The 22,826-nt window shown below is 38.7% G+C and overlaps 1 protein-coding gene across 1 annotated transcript in view; it reads right to left on the bottom strand.

Annotated features, from left to right (window-relative positions):
* The window catches only part of LOC310717891 (protein unc-13 homolog A), a 49,397-nt gene that overhangs the window by 13,885 nt on the left and 12,686 nt on the right, over window positions 1-22,826 (bottom strand). Inside the window, exons 5-24 of the mRNA XM_083526271.1 lie at window positions 18,700-18,817; window positions 16,970-17,093; window positions 15,658-15,728; window positions 15,510-15,564; window positions 13,602-13,631; window positions 12,440-12,653; window positions 8,094-9,179; window positions 7,623-7,725; window positions 6,280-6,326; window positions 5,501-5,579; window positions 5,073-5,147; window positions 4,714-4,933; window positions 3,773-4,000; window positions 3,541-3,682; window positions 3,190-3,359; window positions 2,842-2,957; window positions 2,048-2,211; window positions 1,225-1,378; window positions 911-979; window positions 730-819 (exon numbers count right to left, since the gene is read on the bottom strand). Of these exons, the coding sequence (XP_083382397.1) occupies window positions 730-819; window positions 911-979; window positions 1,225-1,378; window positions 2,048-2,211; window positions 2,842-2,957; window positions 3,190-3,359; window positions 3,541-3,682; window positions 3,773-4,000; window positions 4,714-4,933; window positions 5,073-5,147; window positions 5,501-5,579; window positions 6,280-6,326; window positions 7,623-7,725; window positions 8,094-9,179; window positions 12,440-12,653; window positions 13,602-13,631; window positions 15,510-15,564; window positions 15,658-15,728; window positions 16,970-17,093; window positions 18,700-18,817 (3,355 nt within the window). The remainder of the gene's footprint in view (window positions 1-729; window positions 820-910; window positions 980-1,224; window positions 1,379-2,047; window positions 2,212-2,841; window positions 2,958-3,189; window positions 3,360-3,540; window positions 3,683-3,772; window positions 4,001-4,713; window positions 4,934-5,072; window positions 5,148-5,500; window positions 5,580-6,279; window positions 6,327-7,622; window positions 7,726-8,093; window positions 9,180-12,439; window positions 12,654-13,601; window positions 13,632-15,509; window positions 15,565-15,657; window positions 15,729-16,969; window positions 17,094-18,699; window positions 18,818-22,826) is intronic.

Genomic DNA, 22,826 nt, shown 5'->3' with positions numbered 1-22,826 from the left:
AGAACTTTGATTCCATCTATATTTAACCATGAAGTAAAACAAAACAAGCCGGGGTGACATTTTTTTTGTCTAACACCACAGCAATTTTCCAACACAAAACTACAGGACAGAACATATTACTTTCAATCCATTTCCTGTTATGATTAATGTCTGCTAAGAGGTTACTTCCTATTTACAATATAGGAGCTATAACAGTCATTCTCTTAGTATCCCTTCAAGATAATTATACAAAACTTAGAGAGAACATAAATCCTTAGAGACTTTTGCAAAACAATTGCTAATAAACATATCAGTGATTGTCATTTATTAATTATTAGTTATTGTTCCTATGATTGAGTCATTGCTGTAGAAACAATAATTTATTAAAATATGCAAATTTGAATAGGAATCAAGAATATAACAGTACTGTGGTATACAGTAAATCGGTTGTGTGGAGTTTTTGTAAATAGTCTAATAGAGTCCGTTTAGTGTTTAATTTGTAGTTTAGCTTTTAGAAATGGGAAATCAAACACTACAAAAACTGTAAACAGAAAAACAAGTAGATTTTTTTTTCCAGGGGAGGAGGCGGTATGAGAAATAAATTGAAATGTATAATCTATATCTATATCAATGTTGAGATATAATTTATATGTATATTATAACTGTATATTCAGTTCTGGTGCAGTTCAATTTTAACATACATTTTCCAACTTTCCACTTTAGTATGGGAGCGTGTCATGCAACACAAACCTTCATCCTGAAGAAGGTGATGCTAGTGAGAAGATCCACTGTTGACTTTAGGTCCTGCAGCCGCTCAGGACTGCTAGCAGGAAAATTATTCTGCAAGACATATTAAGTGTGTATCACAAGCCTGGATCCTGAGTGTAACTGAGGGGGCATGAGTGTGTAAATAAGTGTTGTGCGTTGGTACCCTGTACATGGAGAGGTCAATCCTCAGAGAGTTATGAAGTTGATCCAGCAGCTTCACAAATCTCTCTTTCTGCATTTTACACACACACACACACACACACACACACACACACACACACACACATGATAAGCAATTTAGAAAGGTACGTTTGTCAGTGCGTCACAGTTTCCTGTGTGATGAAGAAGCATGTGTCAGCCTCACCCTCTCCAGTTGTTATCTATAGTAATAGTACCTATCTGGTAAGCTGCAATTATCAGGTGATATTAAGATAGTAAAATTGGGGAAAATTATTTAATGGCCTATGGTTAACGTACCCCAAAATTGGAGGCGGCGAAGCGATCGGAGGCGGAGACGTTGTTTGAGGACTGTGTGGTGTGGGCGTAGTAGGCATTGATGTTGGCCAGAAGGGTGCTCATCACAGCCGGCACCCCAGGACACATGTACTTAGATGACAAACATGCAAAGTGGCTGGAAATAGCATACAAACACACAAAATACACACAATACATATTAATGAGCATTTATAGAAGAAAGAAGTAAGTGGGAGCAAAATGCACTGATAATTCTTCTATTCTAAGATGAAATTTTGGGTTTCTGTTGCATAAAGCAAACAGTGAGGCATATATACAGATTTATTAATGTGTAATAAATACGAATATGGATATTATCTCTGCATAATAATGAATAATATATTAATGAATAAATAATATTTAATAATTGGGATTACTCTAATGTTTAAAGAAAATGACTAAATGCACTCCAACAAAGTTAAAATAGTCATCTGACTATTATATCTGTATGTGCTTTTTGAACATCCCGTCCTAGATTTAGTTCCCCTTTTCTGTTTTAACAACTTTCCCTATTCTGAGAAGGCTTCTCATTTCGCTTACAAACTTGTTGCAAAATGTTTAGGTGAAGAACAATATACTCATCTACAAGCATAATTTAGTTTCCTGTTCATAAAACACCATCTTTTTGAGATCACAGGAAGAAAAAGCCGTTAACTCAAGACACAATGTCATAATCTGGGCAAAATATGTACGATATAATAGTAATAATAAGCACGTGCATGGGATGTCAGTGATGCTATTCAAAAGCTCATCCGCCTTCCTTTTATTCGATCTCTAGTCAACTTACGTCATGGCTTGGTAGATGGACTCAACTCCGTATCTCATGGCGAACTCATCCACGATTTCCTGCGCTGTCTCTTCAAAATAGACTTTCCAGGCGTCGTCTCCTTTAGCGTCAGGGATCTTCACCACGCCGCCGCTCTGCTCTTCGGTGGTGTAGTGAAATAGGTGCTGCAGAAATAAACGCTGCCAATAAGACACTACAGAAAAGCCTCAATCAATACAGTCACATTCACTGTAAGTAAACCACTGGTTTAGATTCAACCATACAGAATGATGTATAGGAATGACTGGAAATTAATGTAGAAGATTTATCTTTTATATCTAGCTGAATTTGGCTGGCAAAATTGTGCTTAATGTGTAGACCATTAAGCAACACACAGGATAACGCAGTTCTGGCTTGCTTTCATGTGGCTGCGCTCCTACCCAGCTCTGATACCACTGATTCCTCTGTTCCAGGTAAAGAATTTTTATCAAATAATGCCAATGGAAATGAGCAGTTGCCCTGCATGCTATAGGCTTTCAGGCCCTCAGGGAAAGTGTACAGAACTGTTTTTACCCAAAATAAAGGTACACGTTTTATTTTTCTCGAATAGCCCTAATCAACAGAACAGGCTGCTGCTGCAACAAAAGTGATATGGCAGCCTTGACATTGGAATCCACCAACTTCCAGTTACTCTCCCACATGCATTGAGCTATTACTACAATCCACAGGGAAAATTGGATTATAATACATTCATTCATTCTTCAGTAAGTTGATCCTGATCAGTATAAAGTACAGTACAGTGTATCTCAGCTGACCTCATGTAGGCAAGTGTACTGGACATGGTATGGAGCCACTGTCTCCTCTCCTTTGATTTCCACACTGATGTGCATGCGGATGGCTCCAGACACGGCGGATTTATCTGTGCGTTTGTCTGTGCAAGGAAAGGGGGAGGGCAATGACAGAGAGCAAAAGGGAAAGAGAGAGAGAAAGAGAGAGAAGAAGAGAAAGCCAGTTCATAAATTAATCTCCCTCTATTTTTAGATCTTTCTTATTTCCGTTTTCATTAAATTCCCTCAGTATGATTAAACTCTCTCTCTCATTCTTTCTCTCTGTCTCACACACACACACACACACACACACACACACACACGCACGCAACTCACCCAAGTTGTACCACACGTCCATTTCTCCGCTGAGAGTCCGGACCTCGATGATGGTTTGACCCAAGAAGTCATCAGACTCTCTTTTGAACCTCTGCTTCACACGAGATTTTATGTCGTCATCTTCGTCCCACACTCGCACCTTTATGCGATCTGATGAATTGTGGCACTCGCTAGCAACATAAACACAAACTCTGTATTTGTTTTGTACTTTGTACTATTTAAAATGAATGTTGACAATGTTATATGATTCCACCATTAGAATTTCTTCATTGTACACTAAATAGTAAACCTGTTTAAATGACAGACAATGCAAAGCAGGTGATAAGTAAAAAAATTAGGAAAATGACTTACAAGTGGAAACTCTCTTCCCAGACAGGATTGAGGTTTCCATAGATGGTTTTAGTCCTTTTCTTAGTCTTGCCCACCTGGACTGTTACATAGGGATCACTGGAGCCAGTCTTATCCTTGGCCTGCAGTCCTTGAGCACAGACCACTAAAAAAAAAAAGGCATTCAAAAAACCTTCTTATTAATTCAGCAAAAGAAATTCAATCAATTAATTTTAAGCAGATTCATTGGGTTCACCTGTAATGCTGATCTTGGCTGACCATTTGGATGTGCCGTCGAGAACGCTCTGCTTGATCTGCTTCATCTGGGTCCCATGGGTTGCCTTGACCACACCGAAAACCTCCTGGATAAGCTCAAAGATCTCGGGTTTGTTGCGTTCGCGGATCTTCATGCGGTCCTTTAGGACCATGATGATGTTCTGAGTGCGGTCCTCTGCACCGTGCTTTGAGCTCTTCTCAGCAGCTCCTAAAAACATTGAGTACAGCCAAGAGTCTTAAACATTAGATAAAAGCTAGCATAAGAAATGGTTTGTTAAGTGAGAAGAAAATCAGCTCTTCTAAGAGCACTCAAGTGCCAATATTTAGACGGTTATTGTGTGTTGTACAAGTTGAGATCATGACTAATGACTCAGTACGAGCCTTCTTTCTTTCCTTTTACTATTTCATAATTGTTCAGTTGGTCTTAGAATTAACAAGTTTTTTTTTTTTTTTTTTTACTCTCTCTCTCTCTCTCTCTCTCTCTCTCTCTCTCTCTCTCTCTCTCTCACACACATACACACACACACACACACACACACACACACACACACACACACACTCTCTCTAAACAGATTTCTTCACAAGAAATGGCAAGAGCCTTATATATAAGTGACACATTCGATATTTCATTTTAAAATTAATTGACGTGGCAATTTTAATTCAATTCATTTTTAATTGCATAGCGTATTTAAGAATCCACATTGTCTCCAATAACCTTTAAATAGATAAAGCTGCTATATTGTTGCATAAAAGAATGGATTGAATGGAAAGTTCAGTGCCTATAAGTGCCCATAGTGCCTTTAAATCACCATAATGCCTACACAATTTGCTCAGTTTCCTCACAATGTATGCATGCATTACAAGATATTCCCACTGAGATGGTTTAAAGCATCGACTCTGTAACATATTGTGTTAACTCACTCTGTAGGCAGTCGGCATTAAGCAGGTCCTGGCACTTGTCGTGGCATTTGACCCCGCACTCGGTGCAGCGCATGCCCTGCCGGGCGATACCCCACAGCAGCCCCTCACACTCGTAACAGTAGGTAGGTGTAGTGGCTGTCCACACTTCAAAGTTGTGGGGGGTTGTGCAGGAGATGGGATAGATCAGAGCCTGCAGGGTCTTTTTATACACGTGACTCTTCTACAGTAGTTGCAAATGAAAAGAGGAAACAGATTGTAATGTGACGCTTTATGAACTAGTTCAGTGGGTGCCCAAAAGTGAACCACTGTCTCCTAAAAGTTGTAGACATATGGCCAGACATGAAATGCAGAACACTCACCAGTTCCTCATTGTTAAGCGTGCTGCATGCCATAGCAGATGTGATTCCAGCTTTACGTGAGTTCTGAACCAAAGACTGTATTTGGACACACATGAAAATGATTTTTTAAATAATTTCTTTATCCAGTCCTGGGCAAAGGTTCTGGGGACAACACCAAACTGGTATGTTGGTGAGTGAGTTGCTGAAATTCAGCTGAGGATGAGGCTAATTTCTACTTTGGGAAAATCTCTTGTGGTTACTATTTTCTTTACGCTTTTAGTTTGTTGTGCATAAAAGGTGTCTGAAACTTACCATAGCCTGTATGAAAGCAGGAGCAACAGAAGACAGGGAAAAAAAAACAATGTTATATTCAAATATGTCATTTTCTGCATGCAAACACACAAAGAAAAAAAGATCATTGTGAAGATTTTGACATGCAGGCCACTCACTAGATCCCGGACTAATGGGATGGCTTTCCTCTTGCGTAGGTCAGGCATGCTGTCTATGCTGTACAAAGCTCCCCCCATCCTGCACAAACCCAGGAAACAAAATAAACCTCAGCACAAAGTCAGACATCTAAATGATAAAGAATCTTTCTTTTTTTATGAACTAAGCTACATGAGGAGCTACACCTCACAGCTGTGCTCACATTGTGACTGATAGGTCTCCTGACTAACAGTGTCTAAACTCTAAACACATACAGTTTGCTGAGTCAGATCTTAGTGTTCTTATTGAGTCTCAGAAGGCCTACACTTTATCTTAATGCCTAATAGCAGAACATTGCAATAAAGCTTTAAGAGCTGAGTGGAGGGGAGTTTGAGAAATATTTCCCTCTTGCCACCGAGAATATCTTCCTTAGATTAAAACAATAAAACTAGTGTGTGTGTGTGTGTGTGTGTGTGTGTGTGTGTGTGTGTGTGTGTGTGTGTGTGTGTGTGTGTGTGTGTGTGTGTGCATGAAATGTAATACCTGAACAAAGCAGTGAATGTGTACTGTATTTTTCAACCTAGAAATAATAAGGAATAATTCCCAGCAGGAAGCAAAGAGGGCATGTGTGAGTAAATCTATGCAGAAGAGAGCTATTAGTGCTTTCTTAGGATTGTATTACACTGCCCTGTGATGCAGCATGGTTTAAAAAGATACGATTGCTTGGCTTGCTTTCTTTAGATTTCATGACTTTGGTAAATACTTCATTGAGTAAATAATTGACTTGACATGTGTTACTTACCCGCCCTTTCCAAACCAAAGAGATTGAGAAACTGTTTCTCCCCGTTCCTGATATAAAGAGAGAGAGAGAGAGAGAGAGAGAGAGAGAGAGAGAGAGAGAGAGAGAGAGAGAGAGAGAGAGAAAGGGAGAAAGAGAAAGAGAGAGATTACAAATGTATTCCTGCTGACATGAAGACTCTCTGGAGAGCACTTCATAAACCCTGATTAGGCTTGACCTACAAACCGAAATCAACATATTTACAGCACTCAGGGAAGCCTCCAATTGTAGTGAGGTGCACAGTTACATTTAGGCCAAACCACAACAATCAGCAGGATCCACACACTCGGCACAGAGCTACAATTTACATGCGCACCAATCATATTGGGAAGCATGGCAGAAACCATTGAATCACAGTCTGAAGAAGAAAAACATTTTCAGGAAAGATTACATTCTCTTACCTTTAGGTGAATTACACAAAAAAATAATTAGGCAATCACTGTAACAGCAATCTGTAATCTGAGGCAGGTTTGGATTATAATTTTCACCTTGACACCATTTCATTAGTGTAAAATATAATGATTGGTTGTAAATAATCTAAATAAATAATTTAAAGTCTCTTGGCAAAGAGTAATATCATGGATGATTTAATTCTACCCTGCCCTGTTCATCTGTCAGTCCAGCAACTGATAACGTCAGTTAAAATAGGAAATTAATTCATGCTTCTATAAGCTCTTGTGTGCACACAAACGCTTAATATGCAGACCTTCACAAAACCACCACACAACTTTTATACCACCGGAGCACACCCACCTGACTCTCGTCCGAGCATGGCCCATCTGAGTGAACATGCAAATCGCTAAAGCAATGAAAAGAGGCTGCAGAGAAAACAAAATGATGGGATACAGACAATACAAGAAAACAGCCAAAAATAACAGAGAAAACAAAAGAAGAAGCAGTGTGACAAAAAAATTGCATGGCAGCAGTTATCTGTAGTAGTTATAATATCAGCAAGACAAAGGCTTTTTAGCATTATTATACTCCAAATGCATTTTTATAAAACGAGGCTCATATATAAATCCAAGCGCGTCAAGCCAAAACATCATAGTGAAATAAAGTTTGTAAAGAAGACCAAGCGTGATGTGAATTGACTGTTGTAATGACTGTTGCCTTGAATTCCATCTCAAATGGGTTTCAGGTTTCCATCCAAGACATCCATTCAGAAATCAATAGTCCATAGATCATGCATTACTTTAGCATACACTTAATTCCCCTTCTGATTTAGCATCCAGATTCAAGATTCATGGCCACCCCTGAACCTCACCCACAATAGCCCATGAAGAAAAGAATATTTTTTATAGGCCTACCTCCTGCAGCTGCTGTTGGACCTTGTTAAAGAGCCGTAGCCAGTTCTCTTTAGCTCGTACTGCTGGGTCTACAGGCTCTTTCACCTCCTCAATTTCTGGCTTTCTAATGAGATATAAAAGTGTATGCAAGCATTAGCAAATCTTTGTTTCAATAATCACACTAATTTCTGTATTTGTACAAGTTTTTTTCACCCATGTGTTTGATTTAGATCAAAAACTTTGGACACCTGGATACCAAACATCCCCTCTGAAGATACAGATTCCTACAGGGTTCATCTGCAAAACTAAATGAAACTAGGCAGGTTTGGGTTGAACCTACATTATGGACTTCAACTGCTTAAGGGCCGCAGCACTGTTCAACAACTCAGTGTTTACCATTTAAAAATAATCACGATAATGAAAACCAACAATGCAATCCCAAACTAATTTTTTCCAAATTATTAAAGCAATGTATAGGAATAAAAGCAATACCTGTCTGGTTCAGGCTCTGGTTCCTTCTCCTCTGGTGGTGTTATTGGAGGTGTGATCTCCCTCTCTTTGTCCTCCATAGAAGCTCCTTCTTTAGCAATCTCCTCATCCTTTGGAGGTGGCTGCTCGTGCACTGGAGGTTCCTCAATGACCTGTGGTTCCTCTGTTGGTGTGGTTGGCTTGGCTAGAGGGGATATAGGTTGAGCAGTGGATGTTAGAGGCTGGATTGGAAATTCTGTGGGTTTGGCTGTTGGCTGTGGCTGTGGCTGTTGGACTCCAGAAGCAGGAGGTTGAACTTGTACTGCTTGGGGCTGAGGCGCTGTAGGTTGTGGTTGTGGCTGTGGTCTTTGAGATTGTGGTGTGGGTGCAGGAGGCTGTGAGGACATTGACATAGAACCACCCAACCCAAAAACAGCAGTTAGAGGTTTGGCCATAGCAAAGAAAGACTGGACAGATGGAATGGGACCTGTAGAATGCTGTTGTTGGAGAGGTGGCCTGGTTTGCTGTTGTGTTTGGTTGGGTTTGTTTGGAGCTTGATTGGCTGGTGGTTGGGTAGGAGTTTGATTTGATGGCTGTGTAGAAGCTGGACTGGCCATCTGGTTTGCATTCTGGCTCTGTGGCACCTGCTGTGTTGGTGGTTGCTGATGCAGGGATGCCTGTTTCTCCAGTGGTGGCCTGGAGGTTGATGGCACAGCCAATTTGGGTGTAGTGCTGGTAGGGGTAGGGGTGTATGGAGGCTCCTGATCTTCACTAAGAGCCTCATCTACAGGGCACAGATCCTCATCATGGTAGTTAAAGTCCTCCTCTTCACCTTCAGACATTTCAGCATCTTCAGCATATGGGTCAACATCTTCTTCATAAAAGGCACCTTCCTCGCCACCATCCTTGCTGTAGGCACCCTCATCACTGTAGGCACCTGTTGTCTCGTCTGGTTCCCAGTCGGGAGAGCCTTTACTGTAGGAGACGGATGAGTGGCATGAGTGGTAGGAGTCATTCTCATCATACAGCTCCCTCTCACCATATTCTTCCTCACTTAGCTGTGAGCTGCAGTGACTCAACTCTGCTGATGATGCATAACTTCCTGCCGGACTAAGCGAGAGAAAGCAAGAAAGAAATATGGAGAGAAAAATTACTATATGCATGAAGGCTCATAGAGGATAGCACTGTTCCTCAAAATATTTAAAAATAAGTTTTAGTGTTCAAAAATGGTTGAACTTAGGAACCTCACTGAAAGAAAAATCTTTTTTTCTACATTTACTAACTGTAATTCTATTAAAATAGGTTGTCCTTGACATACCCTATAATACACTTTGTATTACTTTAAGCTAAAACTGAGACAGAGATGAAAACAAAAACTCACACATATTCCCCCGGGATACACAAATTTTTTTTCGGTCAGAGAGAGAGAGAGAGAGAGAGAGAGAGAGAGAGAGAGAGAGAGAGAGAGAGAGAGAGAGAGAGAGAGAGAGAGAGAGAGAGAGAGAGAGAGAGAGAGAGAGAGAGAGAGAGAGAGAGAGAGAGAGAGAGAATAAAAAGGAGGTGAAGATTGAAGGAGGACCTAATGCATCTTTTGATATTGTGAAACAGAAGCAAACCCAGATTAAAAAAAAAAATCATAGCATTAGTCTAAAAGATGGAACTACTTCTGGCAGTTGTGGGATGACTAAACCGGCAAAATGTTAACAACACACACACACACACACACACACACACACACACACACGCTCACGCTCACACACACACACACACATGCACACACAAATCTCATTCTCTTTATGCCTTCATTCTGCCACCAGCTATTTATGCATCAACACAATGCGGAAAAGACCTTGGGAGGCTTTGTTTCGGAAAAGCACCAGCTATTCCCAGTGTGCCAAGACTGTTACATCATGCTGAGTGGGACTCAACCAACTGTTAGGATATTCCTGCATTTTGGCAGCAAAAGCACCTTGTTCTATCCACACTGAAAGCATGCAATGAATAAAATACTGTAGATAGACAATATAAAGCAGTAAGTAACAGAATAATAAAATTTTAACTATGGATTACACAGTCATGAGGAACTCCTGGTAAATCATTTATTCAAATACTGTTCCTGTAATACTATTTAATGGTCATTAACATCATACAAATCATACAACAAATTATATGCTGAATATGTAGGAAAAATATATTTATTGTGCACTGGCTTTTTGACCTGCCCTTCATTCTTCATGTTTTAGAATAAAGAATAGATTTGTTATTCAAACTCAAGAAGGAGATATAGACATAAAAAAGCAACAAAGACGAGTTACATTCTTTTAATTCTAGTCTAATTTAAAGCAAAACATTTAAATAAATACAAAAATAAAACCAGATAAATTAGAGCAAAATGTTTGAGAAAGGAAAAAGAAAATGAACAAAACAAAAGCTGAAGAAAGACACATTGATTAAATATGATGGATGAGCCTATTAAATACAGAGAAAAGGGAAAGGAAAGGAACCACCCACCCTCCCACTGACCCACATGCACTTAAACGTACCCGAGTTAATATACACCTGTACACATGCCTTTGCTAACACATGCATTAATGTGTTAGCTGTAGCATATAACATTCATACTTGTACATTACTATATCATGTCATTTGAGCATGTTATCTCCCGACATCATATGCACAATCTTTGCACAATATATTGTATATTACTATATATACATATATTATCACCTACTGCACCTTCTGTACAATTTTCACCCTCACCCCCGTACTTATGGACCCCATACCCTTATTTATCACACTGCTATTTATTTATTGTAAATAGGCTCTTTATTCACTTCTAGTTAGATGCTAACTGCATTTCATTGGCTCTGTACATGTACCTTGAACAATGACAATAAAGTTTAATCTAATCTGATCTAATTCATCCTGGATTTAGGCATAAAGCAAACTGCAGGGCAAAAAACACACTCACATACACCTTGAAATAGGCCTGTCATCACCTGCTCTGTTGAATCTACGCTCCAGACAGCCACATCATAATGAGCTGCTAAAAACCGCTTGAACAATGAACATGTTTTTCCCTCCAGCTGCAGCTAATTAGCAAAACATGCTTTGACTTTTCCTTTAACATTGCTCTTTGGTTTTTATTTCCAAAGGGCTCATAAATTATTAGTTTAGCAAGCTGAATTAGCTCCTCCCATTCCTTAATTTTTATTATTGTCACGTAACGGCCACGAAAGCGGATGCAAGTAAGATATTTTATTTTATAAGTGTAAGCATTAATAACTTACACAATTAAAACAAAACACAAAGTAGCAAAGAAACCATAACTTAAGCATGAAGACAATGACCATGGCAAACATAAAACACCAAAGTATACAACAGTTTACATTCTAACAGGTAAAAATTACATAACCAAAAATAGATTAGGAGTCACAAAGGAGTGTGTAAGCACTACACTACAGGCTGGGCGATTAATAACATTATTGTTGTTTTAAAGACTTTACATCATTTGCAGATTTGTGATAGAAGGGTATCTTTAAGAGTGAAAGGGAAAGTTTATAAGACGGTGGTGAGACCTGCTATGTTGTATGGTTTAGAGACAGTGGCATTTAAAAAAAGACAGGAGGTGTAGCTGGAGGTGGCAGAGTTGAAGATGTTGCAATTTTCATTTTGAGTGATGACGATGAACAGGATTAGAAATTAGTTTATAACTGGAACTGGGCAGGTAGGACATTTTAGAGACAAGGTAAGAGGAGCAATTTAGATGGTTTGGTCATGTGCAGAGGACGAAAATGGGGTATATCTGTAGTAGAATGCTGAGAATGGAGGCAGGTGGAAAAGAGGAAGACAAAAAAAGGAGGGTTATGGATGTGGTGAGAAAAGACATGCAGGTGGTTGGTTTAAAAGAGGTAGATGTAGAGAGCAAATTGGTACGGAGACAGATGATTTTCTGTGTCGACCTCTAACTGAAGCGGCCAAAATCATTTGGAGATACGTAGATAAGTATAGGATATGTAGCTAAATATGAGAGTGCATTTAAATGTTTTATTCATGTGTGAACAAGAAACAAGAAGACAGCACATAAAAAATGGATCAGCCAGTGAGTCCTTTGAGTCTTTGAATCAATTTGTCAATTGTTTAGAGCCGGAGAGTTAATTGGATCATTCCATTCAGGAAAGTCCCAAGAGCTATATATCAAACTTTGATAAGATGCTCACAAGGATTTTGTCCACACCCTTAATACACCTTTGGGTGAAACCAGGATTAATAGGAAAATCATATATTACAACCCAAACCCTGTGTAATTATTATTCAGGACCAATAACAGCAGGGCACATGGAGTCTCTCTCTCTCTGACTATCTCTCACCTGATTGCTCTTTGGTGGTCGTAGTCAATGATGTCAGAGCCATGAATAGAGCGGGTGTAGGTGGTTCGGTTGGAGCGATGCTGCTGACCCATGGGATACTGGTGGACGGAGGCATTTGGCTGTGATGTGCTGTAGAAGGGTGGTGGGATGCTGTTACTTGTCTCACTGCGGTAATCGCTGTCCCGGTCATCCACTGCGCTATCTGGGTCTTCATCTACATGTGGGAAGTTAGTGTTAGTTAAATGGATTTAATTTCACACGCGTTTGCCTTTTAATTCACAAAACAAAACGAAAAAAACCAAATCCTGTTTTCTATTAACATGTATGAATGTTTTAGAACAATGGATTATACCCTTTTAAAATGAGATTACCACAAGAGCTAAATCTGGCCCTTGGGGAGGAAGAAGAGGAAGACTGTGACTCATGTAAGAGTGGAGTGTGGTGCTGTGTTCAGACTCTAGTATGAGTCAAGCCTCTTATTAGTATTATGCTCTGAGATAAGAGCCAAGATCAGGTGCGGGGTGGCATGACAAATGGGCCGACTGGACCCTCGCCAGCAAGCCCATCTGCTAATTCGCACATCAGCAAAGGTGTGTGTGGGATGCAGTGAGTGTATGATCCACCAATGCTTTTTTTTTTTTTTTTTTCTGGTAATGCTGTTGAAAAGAAGGCTCATAAATGATATGCATTATATTGATTTCTAGTTATTATCATGCTATTTTCATATATGCTACATAAGGATGGGTGGAATTACTGATATTAATCAATATTTCTTGTGTTTAAAAAATGTTATGTGGCTATTCAACATATTTTTAAAACTGCTGCGATTATTGTGCTATGTTACTCTCTTTTTAACGCAAAGGAGAAAAATAAACAGGCAATTTGTGGAACCAGAAGAAACAACATAATTGATTGTCTTGGCTATTATTCACCAGAACATGTAATGACTGATCTCTTCATTCGATTAAAAAATACTAAATATTGTTTTACTTTAATGCATTTCTTAGCCACGAACTTTGTTGTATGAACTGTGGTACATTTACATTTGGGGGATTTTGGTGTGTGTGCGTGCCCTGAAGGGAAAAAGGCATATGGATTATTATTAGAACAAAAATAACACTTTGTCCATATCATGCATCTTATTGACACTAAATGTACTCACTCTGTTGGTCACCCCATAAGTTCCAGTTACCTGGTAGAAAGCAGACACAAAAAGGATGCTCAGTACATCTTCACTGTGTCAAAGCAGACCAAGAGGTTTCAGCAAAATGACCATTTTGCACTCAACAAGTTTTTCAACAAGGTCACTGTGATGCCCATGCTCAAGTTTCTTTTCTCGATCTTTGTGGTATTTTAAATATCTCTTTACAAACTGCCCTTTAAAAACATTTATCTGATTTAATTTAGATTATTGCTGAATTTCATAGAGCCAACAGGGGAACTTTGATTCCTGCCACTATTTTTGTATCAGTATGTGGTTGTAATATCAGAAAGGGTGAAAAATAAAAAATCATGGGAACATTGACATATACACTATATGGCCAAATTTTGTGGTCACATGATCATCAAATCCTTATGTGCTTGTTAAACATCCAATTCTTTGCTGTTTGAATGAGCTGCACTCCTCTGAGAGGGCTTTCCACTAGATGTTGGAACGTAGCTGTGGGAATTTGTATTCATTCACACAGAAGTGCATCATTGAGGTCAACATATATAGCTATAGTGAGGAGACTTGAGGAGCAGTTATTGCTCCAGTTCATCCTACAGGGGTTCATTACATTTGAGGTCAATGTTTTTCAGGACACTGGAGGTCTTTAACTCCAACCTTGGTAAACCATATGTTCATAGTGCTTGTTTTATGCATGGATTGTTGTCATGCTGGAACAGGTTTGGGCTTTTTAGTCTCAGTTCTAAATATTAAGGCTAATAATGCGATACAGTTGTGTGCTTCCAAAAGTGTGACATATCAATCTACATATGAATGTGTTGAGTAAACATATAGTGTATCTATAAACCATTTCATAATTGTTATTTCAATTGAATTTAAAATGTATTGTGAGCTGCCACTGGCAAAATCACATCATTAACGAATCACTGTTGTATCCAGGAAGTAAAGCAGAAGAAAACATCTGAAAAATGCTTTTCATTGAAAAAAAGAATCAACTTTGGGATAGTAACAGTAACTCCTAATGACTCATAGCACAGCAGATCATGTCATGTTTTATTCCTTACTAGACTCACCCCACTGATCTTTTCCTCTCTTCTCAGCTAATGGAGTGGAGGAAATCACACAGCCTTTATTATAGATGGCTGTGATTCCTCGCCAACCTGTGATTAACACAGTGTGAGTCTGGCTGGTAGCCAGTGACAATCTCAGTCTGTCTGCCACAGCCAATGACAGACCACTTGAGTGTGGCTTAAAATCCACTGGGACCTGTGTCAGCACTGCATCAGGGAATCGGGAGAAGGGGAATCCATTTATACTGTGATCTTGAATGAGCTGGTGTCATTTACATTCTCCTTCACATATGGAGTAATAATAATAATAATAATAATAATAATAATAATAATAATAATTAATTAATTATAAATTAAAATGTAACTCTTTTATACGTATTGAGGTACCTCCAGGTTGACAACCTCATATCTATAACCTGATCAAATCTATAATGTATGAAATCTGACAATGTATTTTGCAATGAATTATCTGTCACTATTCAAAAAACAATGTTCACAAAGTAGAAGCTCCAACTACTAAATAAATGTAAAAAATGTTGGCCCTTGCCGATTATGTCACAGCAAAAATCCACATAAATTGCTTCCACACTAGAGAGAACCAATATCCGTTGAGTGTAGGATTACATAATCCAGGCAAGTCTAAAAGTCTTGTGGTGAAGAGAGATTCATTTGAGGTCGCAGGGGCTTCTACATGCCGGAAGCTATAAGGTAACTCGACCTATCACTTTTGCTTTGAAGTCTGAGAGTGACAATTTTGCATTGATTTTACAAGGTTTTTCTTTTTTTTGTGTGTGTGTGTGTGTGTGTGTGTGGGTGTGTGTGTGTAACTCACAGCATTGGCCCCCAGGAACAGGAAGTGGCCTTTCCTGCTGCTCCTGGTATGAATACTAGGACAAGAAGCACAGATTGATTGGTTAACAGTTATGACATTTTCAGGAAATTTGAATTATTTGCCTTTATTAGGAGGAGAAAGAACTTACATCCTGGTCTCTCATGGCATTGAGCTGTTCCAGTTTCTTAGCCCAGTAGCGAGCTTCCTCTTCAGGGATATCTGCAGCAAGGAGCACATACACATCAACACTCATGTTTGCCTTATGAGCCTTGTGAGGATGTTTCACTAACCCAAATCTCAGTAATCTTAGCAATAAAAAGGAAACATATAGGCAATTTAAGGATTTAAAACGAAAAAACATAAAAAAAAAAAAAACCTCCTGTGATGATTGTCCAATTGTCCTCTGAAAATAAAAACTCTTAAAAAATTGACAGACTTCAGGACCGGAACCCAACATTAGGTCATGGAAGCATTTGGGTTTCTGTTTTCTTTAAGGGTTTTTGTTTTCTAAGATTAGGTTACCAGATATGACGTTACAGGACAAAGAAAAAGTCACATGACACATGATATGATGAGTATGTGATGCTCATAGGCCTCTGCCTGGTTATTTAATGATTCCCTCATCATTATAACTGCTTCGTCATGGCCAATGTCATTGTAAACTTTTTTTTCCTTTTTTTTTTTTTTAAGTATACAACAAACTATGTGGTGTAGGACTGGTCCAAATTTTGGGAGCAGGTGAGAGTGGGATTTCTTACACGCTCCTGTCCACCCTGCTTGCACATGCACATTTAAACATACACAACCCCAACTCCCACATGCACACAGTTTTACTTTGGGTTTTTTTGGTTTTTTTATGAAGAACCTGCTGTGCCCTTATGCCAACACAAATTTCTAGCCAAGAACAAAAAGTGGGGGTCTCCAGTAAACAGATACATATGCAGTGCTGTTTCTTGGAGAACCTTTTTTAGCAGGAACTTACTGAAACAGAAAGATAGTACATGGATTAATAATGACTCTAACGAAACTGATTTCTGTCTCTTTCTAAATATTAGTGTTTTCCAATGGTTACACTACAGAAATACAATTAGCAGCACCACCGGAACCATTTATAAATTCTAACTTTATGTCCAGTTTGTGTGAAGTACAGTGGGAATAAATAAGGGGGAAGCTGTACATAGGGGAAGGGGAGGTTGTAGCTCTGTGGATTAGGCTCTGGTTTACTGATCGGAAGTTAAGGTTTTAGGTCCCAGTATCGCCAAGCTGCCACTCTTGGGCCCTTTATCAAGGCCCTTAACTCTCTGAGCTGCAGGGGTGCTGTGTCATCCGACCCCAGATTCCTAACAGCACTGGGATATGCTAAAATATTGTTTTACTGTGCTGTAATGCACGTGTCACATAAAAAAAGCCCCCTTACATGTTGTTATTATTTAGGTAGAAGTGATGAATAATGGTCTTACCCAGTGGCAGTTCGAAGCGTGTGTCGAGCAGAACCCGATGGAATGTTGGATCTTTGGTTCCGCAGATCTCATTATCATCCATGATAACCTGGGAGTCTAAAGTCAGCCATTCACCTGGACCTTCCTGTTAGAATACACACACAAAATGATGTACTGAGAAATCTCAGATAGTTGCACAATCCTGTAGAGACATGACATGAGATTTACTGATTTATTTGGCTTGATGTTAAAATCATGATTATTTATCACAGTTTAAACAACTTAGGTCCCTAAGTGCAATACATCTCTGAATCACAATAAGAATTCCAAAGTAGTTTAATGTGTGTGTGTGTGTGTGTGTGTGTGTGTGTGTGTGTGTGCTCTTGAGAGAAAATAATCACCTTTAAGGCAGCTGCATTACACCACCTAATAGTTGATTAATAAGGCTTTGACTATTAAAAACAATAATTTGCCAATAGTTACATTCTTATTAAATATTTAACAGCATATCATTTATTATACCGGTTTATTGTCCCATTTAATGTCATAAAACATTTATGAGACAAGTCAGTTCCTGTTATTAGTTTTGTATACCATTCCCCACCCTTTTTTCTCCCTCTCTTGAAGCTAAGATTGAATGTTAAAAAAGTAGCTTGTTATGTTGTTGAGAAACCTGTAAGTGTTTCTGTTTTCTAAACAGAAGTCAATGAAAATGAGTTGTTTCTATAGAAAATAGTGTTTTTACTATACATAAATATAAACCTGTGATTAACCTTTATAGGTATAAAATAAAATAAATCAATAACTAGATTTAAACAAAAACCCAATGATTTTACAGTCAATGAAGGCCAAAGCACTTCTTCATTACCAACATTATTATACATTACAATCCACTTTAAAATCAGTAAGAACAAGAAACAGTGAGTATCTACACTGTCGTTATTACTCCAGTTAAAATCTGGAGTGGAACCACATCAAAAAACTAGACAAATTCCAAATATTGTCCTCTGTTGTCATCACTGCGATAAACACATATCAGTTCAGCTGTTCTTTTTTACTGAACAGAGCAGGAAGGATACACAAACATATTTATTGAAGTCCAGGAACAGGCCAGGTGAAATCCAGATTCATAATTGAGGACAGGAGATATTTTATTTATTGTCTTCAAATGTGGAGGAAAAAAAACGAAAAGCTCCTGCTCATTTATAAAGCAGGACATAAAAGCTGCCAATTGCTTTGCTTTAAAGGAGGAAACCGGTGTGTGCTTATGTAACTGTCCCTCGGCAGCTGGTGTGTGTGTGTGTGTGTGTGTGTGTGTGTGTGTGTGTGTGTGTGTGTGTGTGTGTGTGTGTGTGTATGTGTGTGTGAAAGAGAAAGTGATGGGTGCACTGCTGAGCTCAGCTCGAATATAAACTCATTACACCGGGACTTTCACTACAGCATGAAATGAACTTAAAATGAAATTTTAAGTTTGAATTTGTTTAAATATAAAGTTGGATGCAGTACTTTGAATGTGTGTAAAATATGTTAACGATGGGATTAAAGCATCAGATTCAATTTGTCAGAATGAGGCTCGAATTTATTTTAAGCAGCAAACGAACACGCTGGAAAAGCTGCAAAACACTGCTTATTTCACTTCATAAATTTCCTCAATCCTTCAGCTTTATAAAGGCTTTATATGATATATCTGTTATAAATTAAATAGCGTGCGATGTTTGTTTAATGCTTTGTGGTCGGTGCCGTCTCCTTACTTCATTTGATTGGCGGATGCTCTGCAGTGGGATCCAGACAGTGCCCACCATGGTGTCCCAGATCAGACCCTTAGTCCACACCTCCACCGTCAAACCCAGATCCAGCCGGTTTATCTCACTGCACATGAAGAAAAAGAGAGAGAAGTTTTACTATTGATAATTCTTCCTTTCTTAAGGATCACACTTTTGTTTACACAAGTTATTTGTATTATTTCTCTTCTTACGCATTATGTTTAATTATTTACTTCACTGACAAAGCACTAGGGGATGTTCATTATAATTAACAATACAAGATTTCTTCATATTAGCAACATTACTAAATTAAAGAAAAAGAGGGAGGGTGAGAAAAAGAGCGACAGCTCCAGAATTATAATGTTGTCCTCATATTATATTTAACAAGGGATTAACATTGGAACTGGGTCGATGATATTGCCAGCAGCGTGCTGTGTTGATTTTGTAAGTACATTTCTTTTATGTAATTACATTAACTTGCATTATAGAAAATGCTAGCGGGTAGAAAACAAAGCTGAGGGCTGGGATGCAAGGGAAAAAAACCAACATGGCTCAATTACAACACAGCAGGATGTAAATGTATTATTTATTCTTTAAATGAAAGAGGGAGATGGGAGGAAAGAAAGAGAGGGAAAAAAATGAATGGGATGGAGTAAGTAAAAGACAAATTAAAAAAAACAAACAGAGGCAGATGAAAGTTGCATGTGAAAACTCCAAGCCATTACATGGTATATGTCCAGAAATGAGCACAGGTCTATACGTTTATGGGTGTGGAATGAAAGATCAATACTAACAGAGACATACGAGAAAAAAAAAAGGAATTTTCTTGCGCTTTTTTATACTCATTTGCAACCAAATTATTGACTATGTGTGATTATTACAAACAGTGATGCCAACACATTAATCTGCACTAAGAAAAAGGACAAAAATGCATTCATGTGTACAGGTTTTTGGCGAGATAATCATTAGAAATTGATGAAATAAGGACCCGTTCAAAACTCTCACAACTCATTCAAAAACTGAAATTATTCTAATCAGGGCTGGATGGAAAAGCTGGTTTGTGATGGACTTTAACAGGAAACATGGCAAGCACCTTTCACAAGAAACCGCTGCCAAACTTATTAATAATTTTAAAAAGACTGGAAGTGTTGCAGACCGACAAGAAAATGAGTCCACAGACGTCTACTGAGAACGCAGGATCAGCTTGATGCTGGTGCACATTATCCTCTGTAATTCTCTATATTTGGAGATTTTAAACATCGAAGATTAGGGGGAATAAAATCAAGAAACATTCATGCAAAATATGAATACATTTTACATTTGTAAATCAACCTGAATGCTTTGTAAGGTTGTTTTATTGGGAACTTCTTACTACACTGCTGCAATGTTGCATAATAGGCTCAAACGTCATGACTGCTTTGACACATATGTTCTTTAAGGCTGCTCAGAATAGACGTTCTTTCTGGATTGAAGGTGGCACGAAGTGTTTTGCCATAGAGCAACATTTCAGAAAAACATATCAAAGCATCAGGGAATCGGGTCATGATCAAGAGCAACGTGATGTGAAAGATCTTGTTGAAAGAAAAGATTTCATTGCCAATATTCCAGCTTTTGAAATATAACTAAAACCAGAAGAAATGGTATTTTTCTGGTATGTGATGATACACCCCACTTCAGTGCAAGCATCTCAAATTTTCTTAATTTTCTAACCGCAAAGCTAAATCTATGACAACCTGCTGATAACCAGAGCTACACCAACCTCAGCTTTTATTTCTTTTGCATTATGAATGTAATGCAGAAGCATTACATCATGTGCAACTTGTTTGAGAATTAAGCTAAATCTACACAGTAAGTATAGGCTGGTTATTTAGCCAAAGAAACGTCTTATCTGATGAAACTGTATATTTGCCATAATCAGATCAGGTTTTTGATATAAATGGAGCTTGCAGTGCCTTAAACCACTCATTCATCACCCGTAAGGTAGCAGTGACGTGACTTATTGAGTGCTAATTATGGGCCTGTAGCTGTGGGAGTGTGGGAGTGTGGGAGTGTGTGTGTGTGTGTGTGTGTGTGTGTGTGTGTGTGTGTGTGTGTGTGTGTGTGTGAGTGTGTGTGTGAGTGTGTTGTTGGGGTCAGAAACTATTAACATGTCCCAGATCTCACAACATAGTAGTGAACCTCCAGAGAGCCTCATTATATAACAAGCACTTTTGCCATGACAGCACTCCTATCCCAGTGCTCTGAAATCCTACACACACACACACACACACACACACACACACACACACCCATCCATTCATCCACAACACTTCTCCTAGCACATTCGACTCCACTGGAGCACTAACAAAATGAACAAGCGAACAGGAAAGCAAGAGAGGAAATGGAATTAAGCAAGATGGGGAATGAGGGATGTGTGAATGAATGGGCTGAGAGGAGAAAAAGGGAGTGGGAATTAAAACGAGTGCAAAAAAGACAGAGGCGGAGAGAGATGCATGATTGAGTGAGTAAGTAAACGATGGGGGCAGTGAGGTAGAGGGAGGTGAAAAAATGCATAGTAGAGAGCGAACTAGAGAAGCTGGACTGCAGGAGTGTCTGTGTGAACAATCTTCTGTTGGTTTACACTGCATTCACGGAATCCTGGGAATGTAAAGGGGGAAAAAAAAAATCTATTTTTGCTTCTTTTTTTTATTGATCGAGTCTTATAAAAGCAGGCCTGTCATGTGAAACGTGTTTGAGGATTTATGCAAACCAAACATTAAGACCAGATATCTGTGAGTGAGTCTACCCTAGCATTCATTCACATATATATTTGTATTTGTGGTGTCTGGGAAAACCCTTCAGCTAGAGTAAAAAAGACATATACAAATACTAGGTGGTATCAAAAGATTTTTGAGACTGATGGTGGTAACTGGTGCTATTTTGACCACGTGCTTTACCACATCTGTGAGATGATCATGAACAGTAAGTTTGAACAAAAACGCAAACGGCTTAAAGGTTGCCATTTTGGTACCATTACAGAGATCCAGTGCAAATCGCAGAAGGTGCTTGACATGCTTAGAAAATAAGACTTCCAGGACTTCCAGAAATGGCAGGAACACTCAGAGCACTTTACTGCTGTGAAAGATGACTATTTTGAAGGTGATAGTTTGTAAACATAGAAACATAAAGTACTTTCGTGTACGCAAAGATAGTTTTGAAACTTTTTGATACCACCTTGTACAAAATCATGGTGGGCAAGCAGTCAGTTTGATGCAATGTTTACACATGTTTTATTACGTCTCTAGTAAATGTTTACCCCAATGGTTGCCATAATACATTTACATTTACATTAATGGCATTTGGCAGATGCCCTTATCCAAAGTGACTTACAATTATCTCATTCATACCACTTAACAGTTGAGGGTTAAGGGCCTTACTTAAGGGCCCAGCAGTTGCAGCTTAGTGGTGGTGGGATTGGAACTTATGACCTTCCGATCAGAAGTCCAATGTCTTAACCACTGAACTACCCCTTCCCACAAAAATTACATTTATAGCATTCACATTTATCTAATTTATACAACTGAGCAGCGATAGGATTAAGGGCCTTACTCAGGGGCCCAGGAGTGACAGCTTGTAGTGGCTGGGATTTGAACTCACAACCTTTGGATCCAAAGTCAAAACCTTAACCACTAAACTACCAACTCCTCAATAATACTTATAAAACCTTTTTTATTGGGTGATGCAACTACAGTTCCTCTTCTGATAACAAATCAGGAGATGGATCGCATACTGTCTTCTCTCCCACAAGTAGTCACTTAACCAAGTCGCTCTATGTTGGCTAATTAAACTTTTCTCAACTGGGTCATTTCTCTGGACACACCCACATTCTGGCAACTCTGACCACTCAGAAATTAACAATCGCTGATTGCTTTGTCGCTCTTAATTACTATAGGTTTGAATGATGCTTTGCAAACACAGCAGTAAAAAAAAAAGTTTATTTAAAGAGGTGAAATCAGTTTAGGGTTGCTTGAATAAAATAAAAAACTGCAGACACCAACATCAAGCTACATGGTTTCAGAATTTACATTTACGGCATTTGTCAGACGTCCTTATACAGAGCGACTTACAGATGAGCA

Source organism: Silurus aristotelis (genome assembly GCF_946808225.1).
Source record: "Silurus aristotelis genome assembly, chromosome: 22".
In the NCBI taxonomy this organism is placed as follows: Eukaryota; Metazoa; Chordata; class Actinopteri; order Siluriformes; family Siluridae; genus Silurus; species Silurus aristotelis.
Note: the sequence above shows the minus strand (reverse complement) of the source record. Positions and strands in the feature narration are given on the sequence as shown.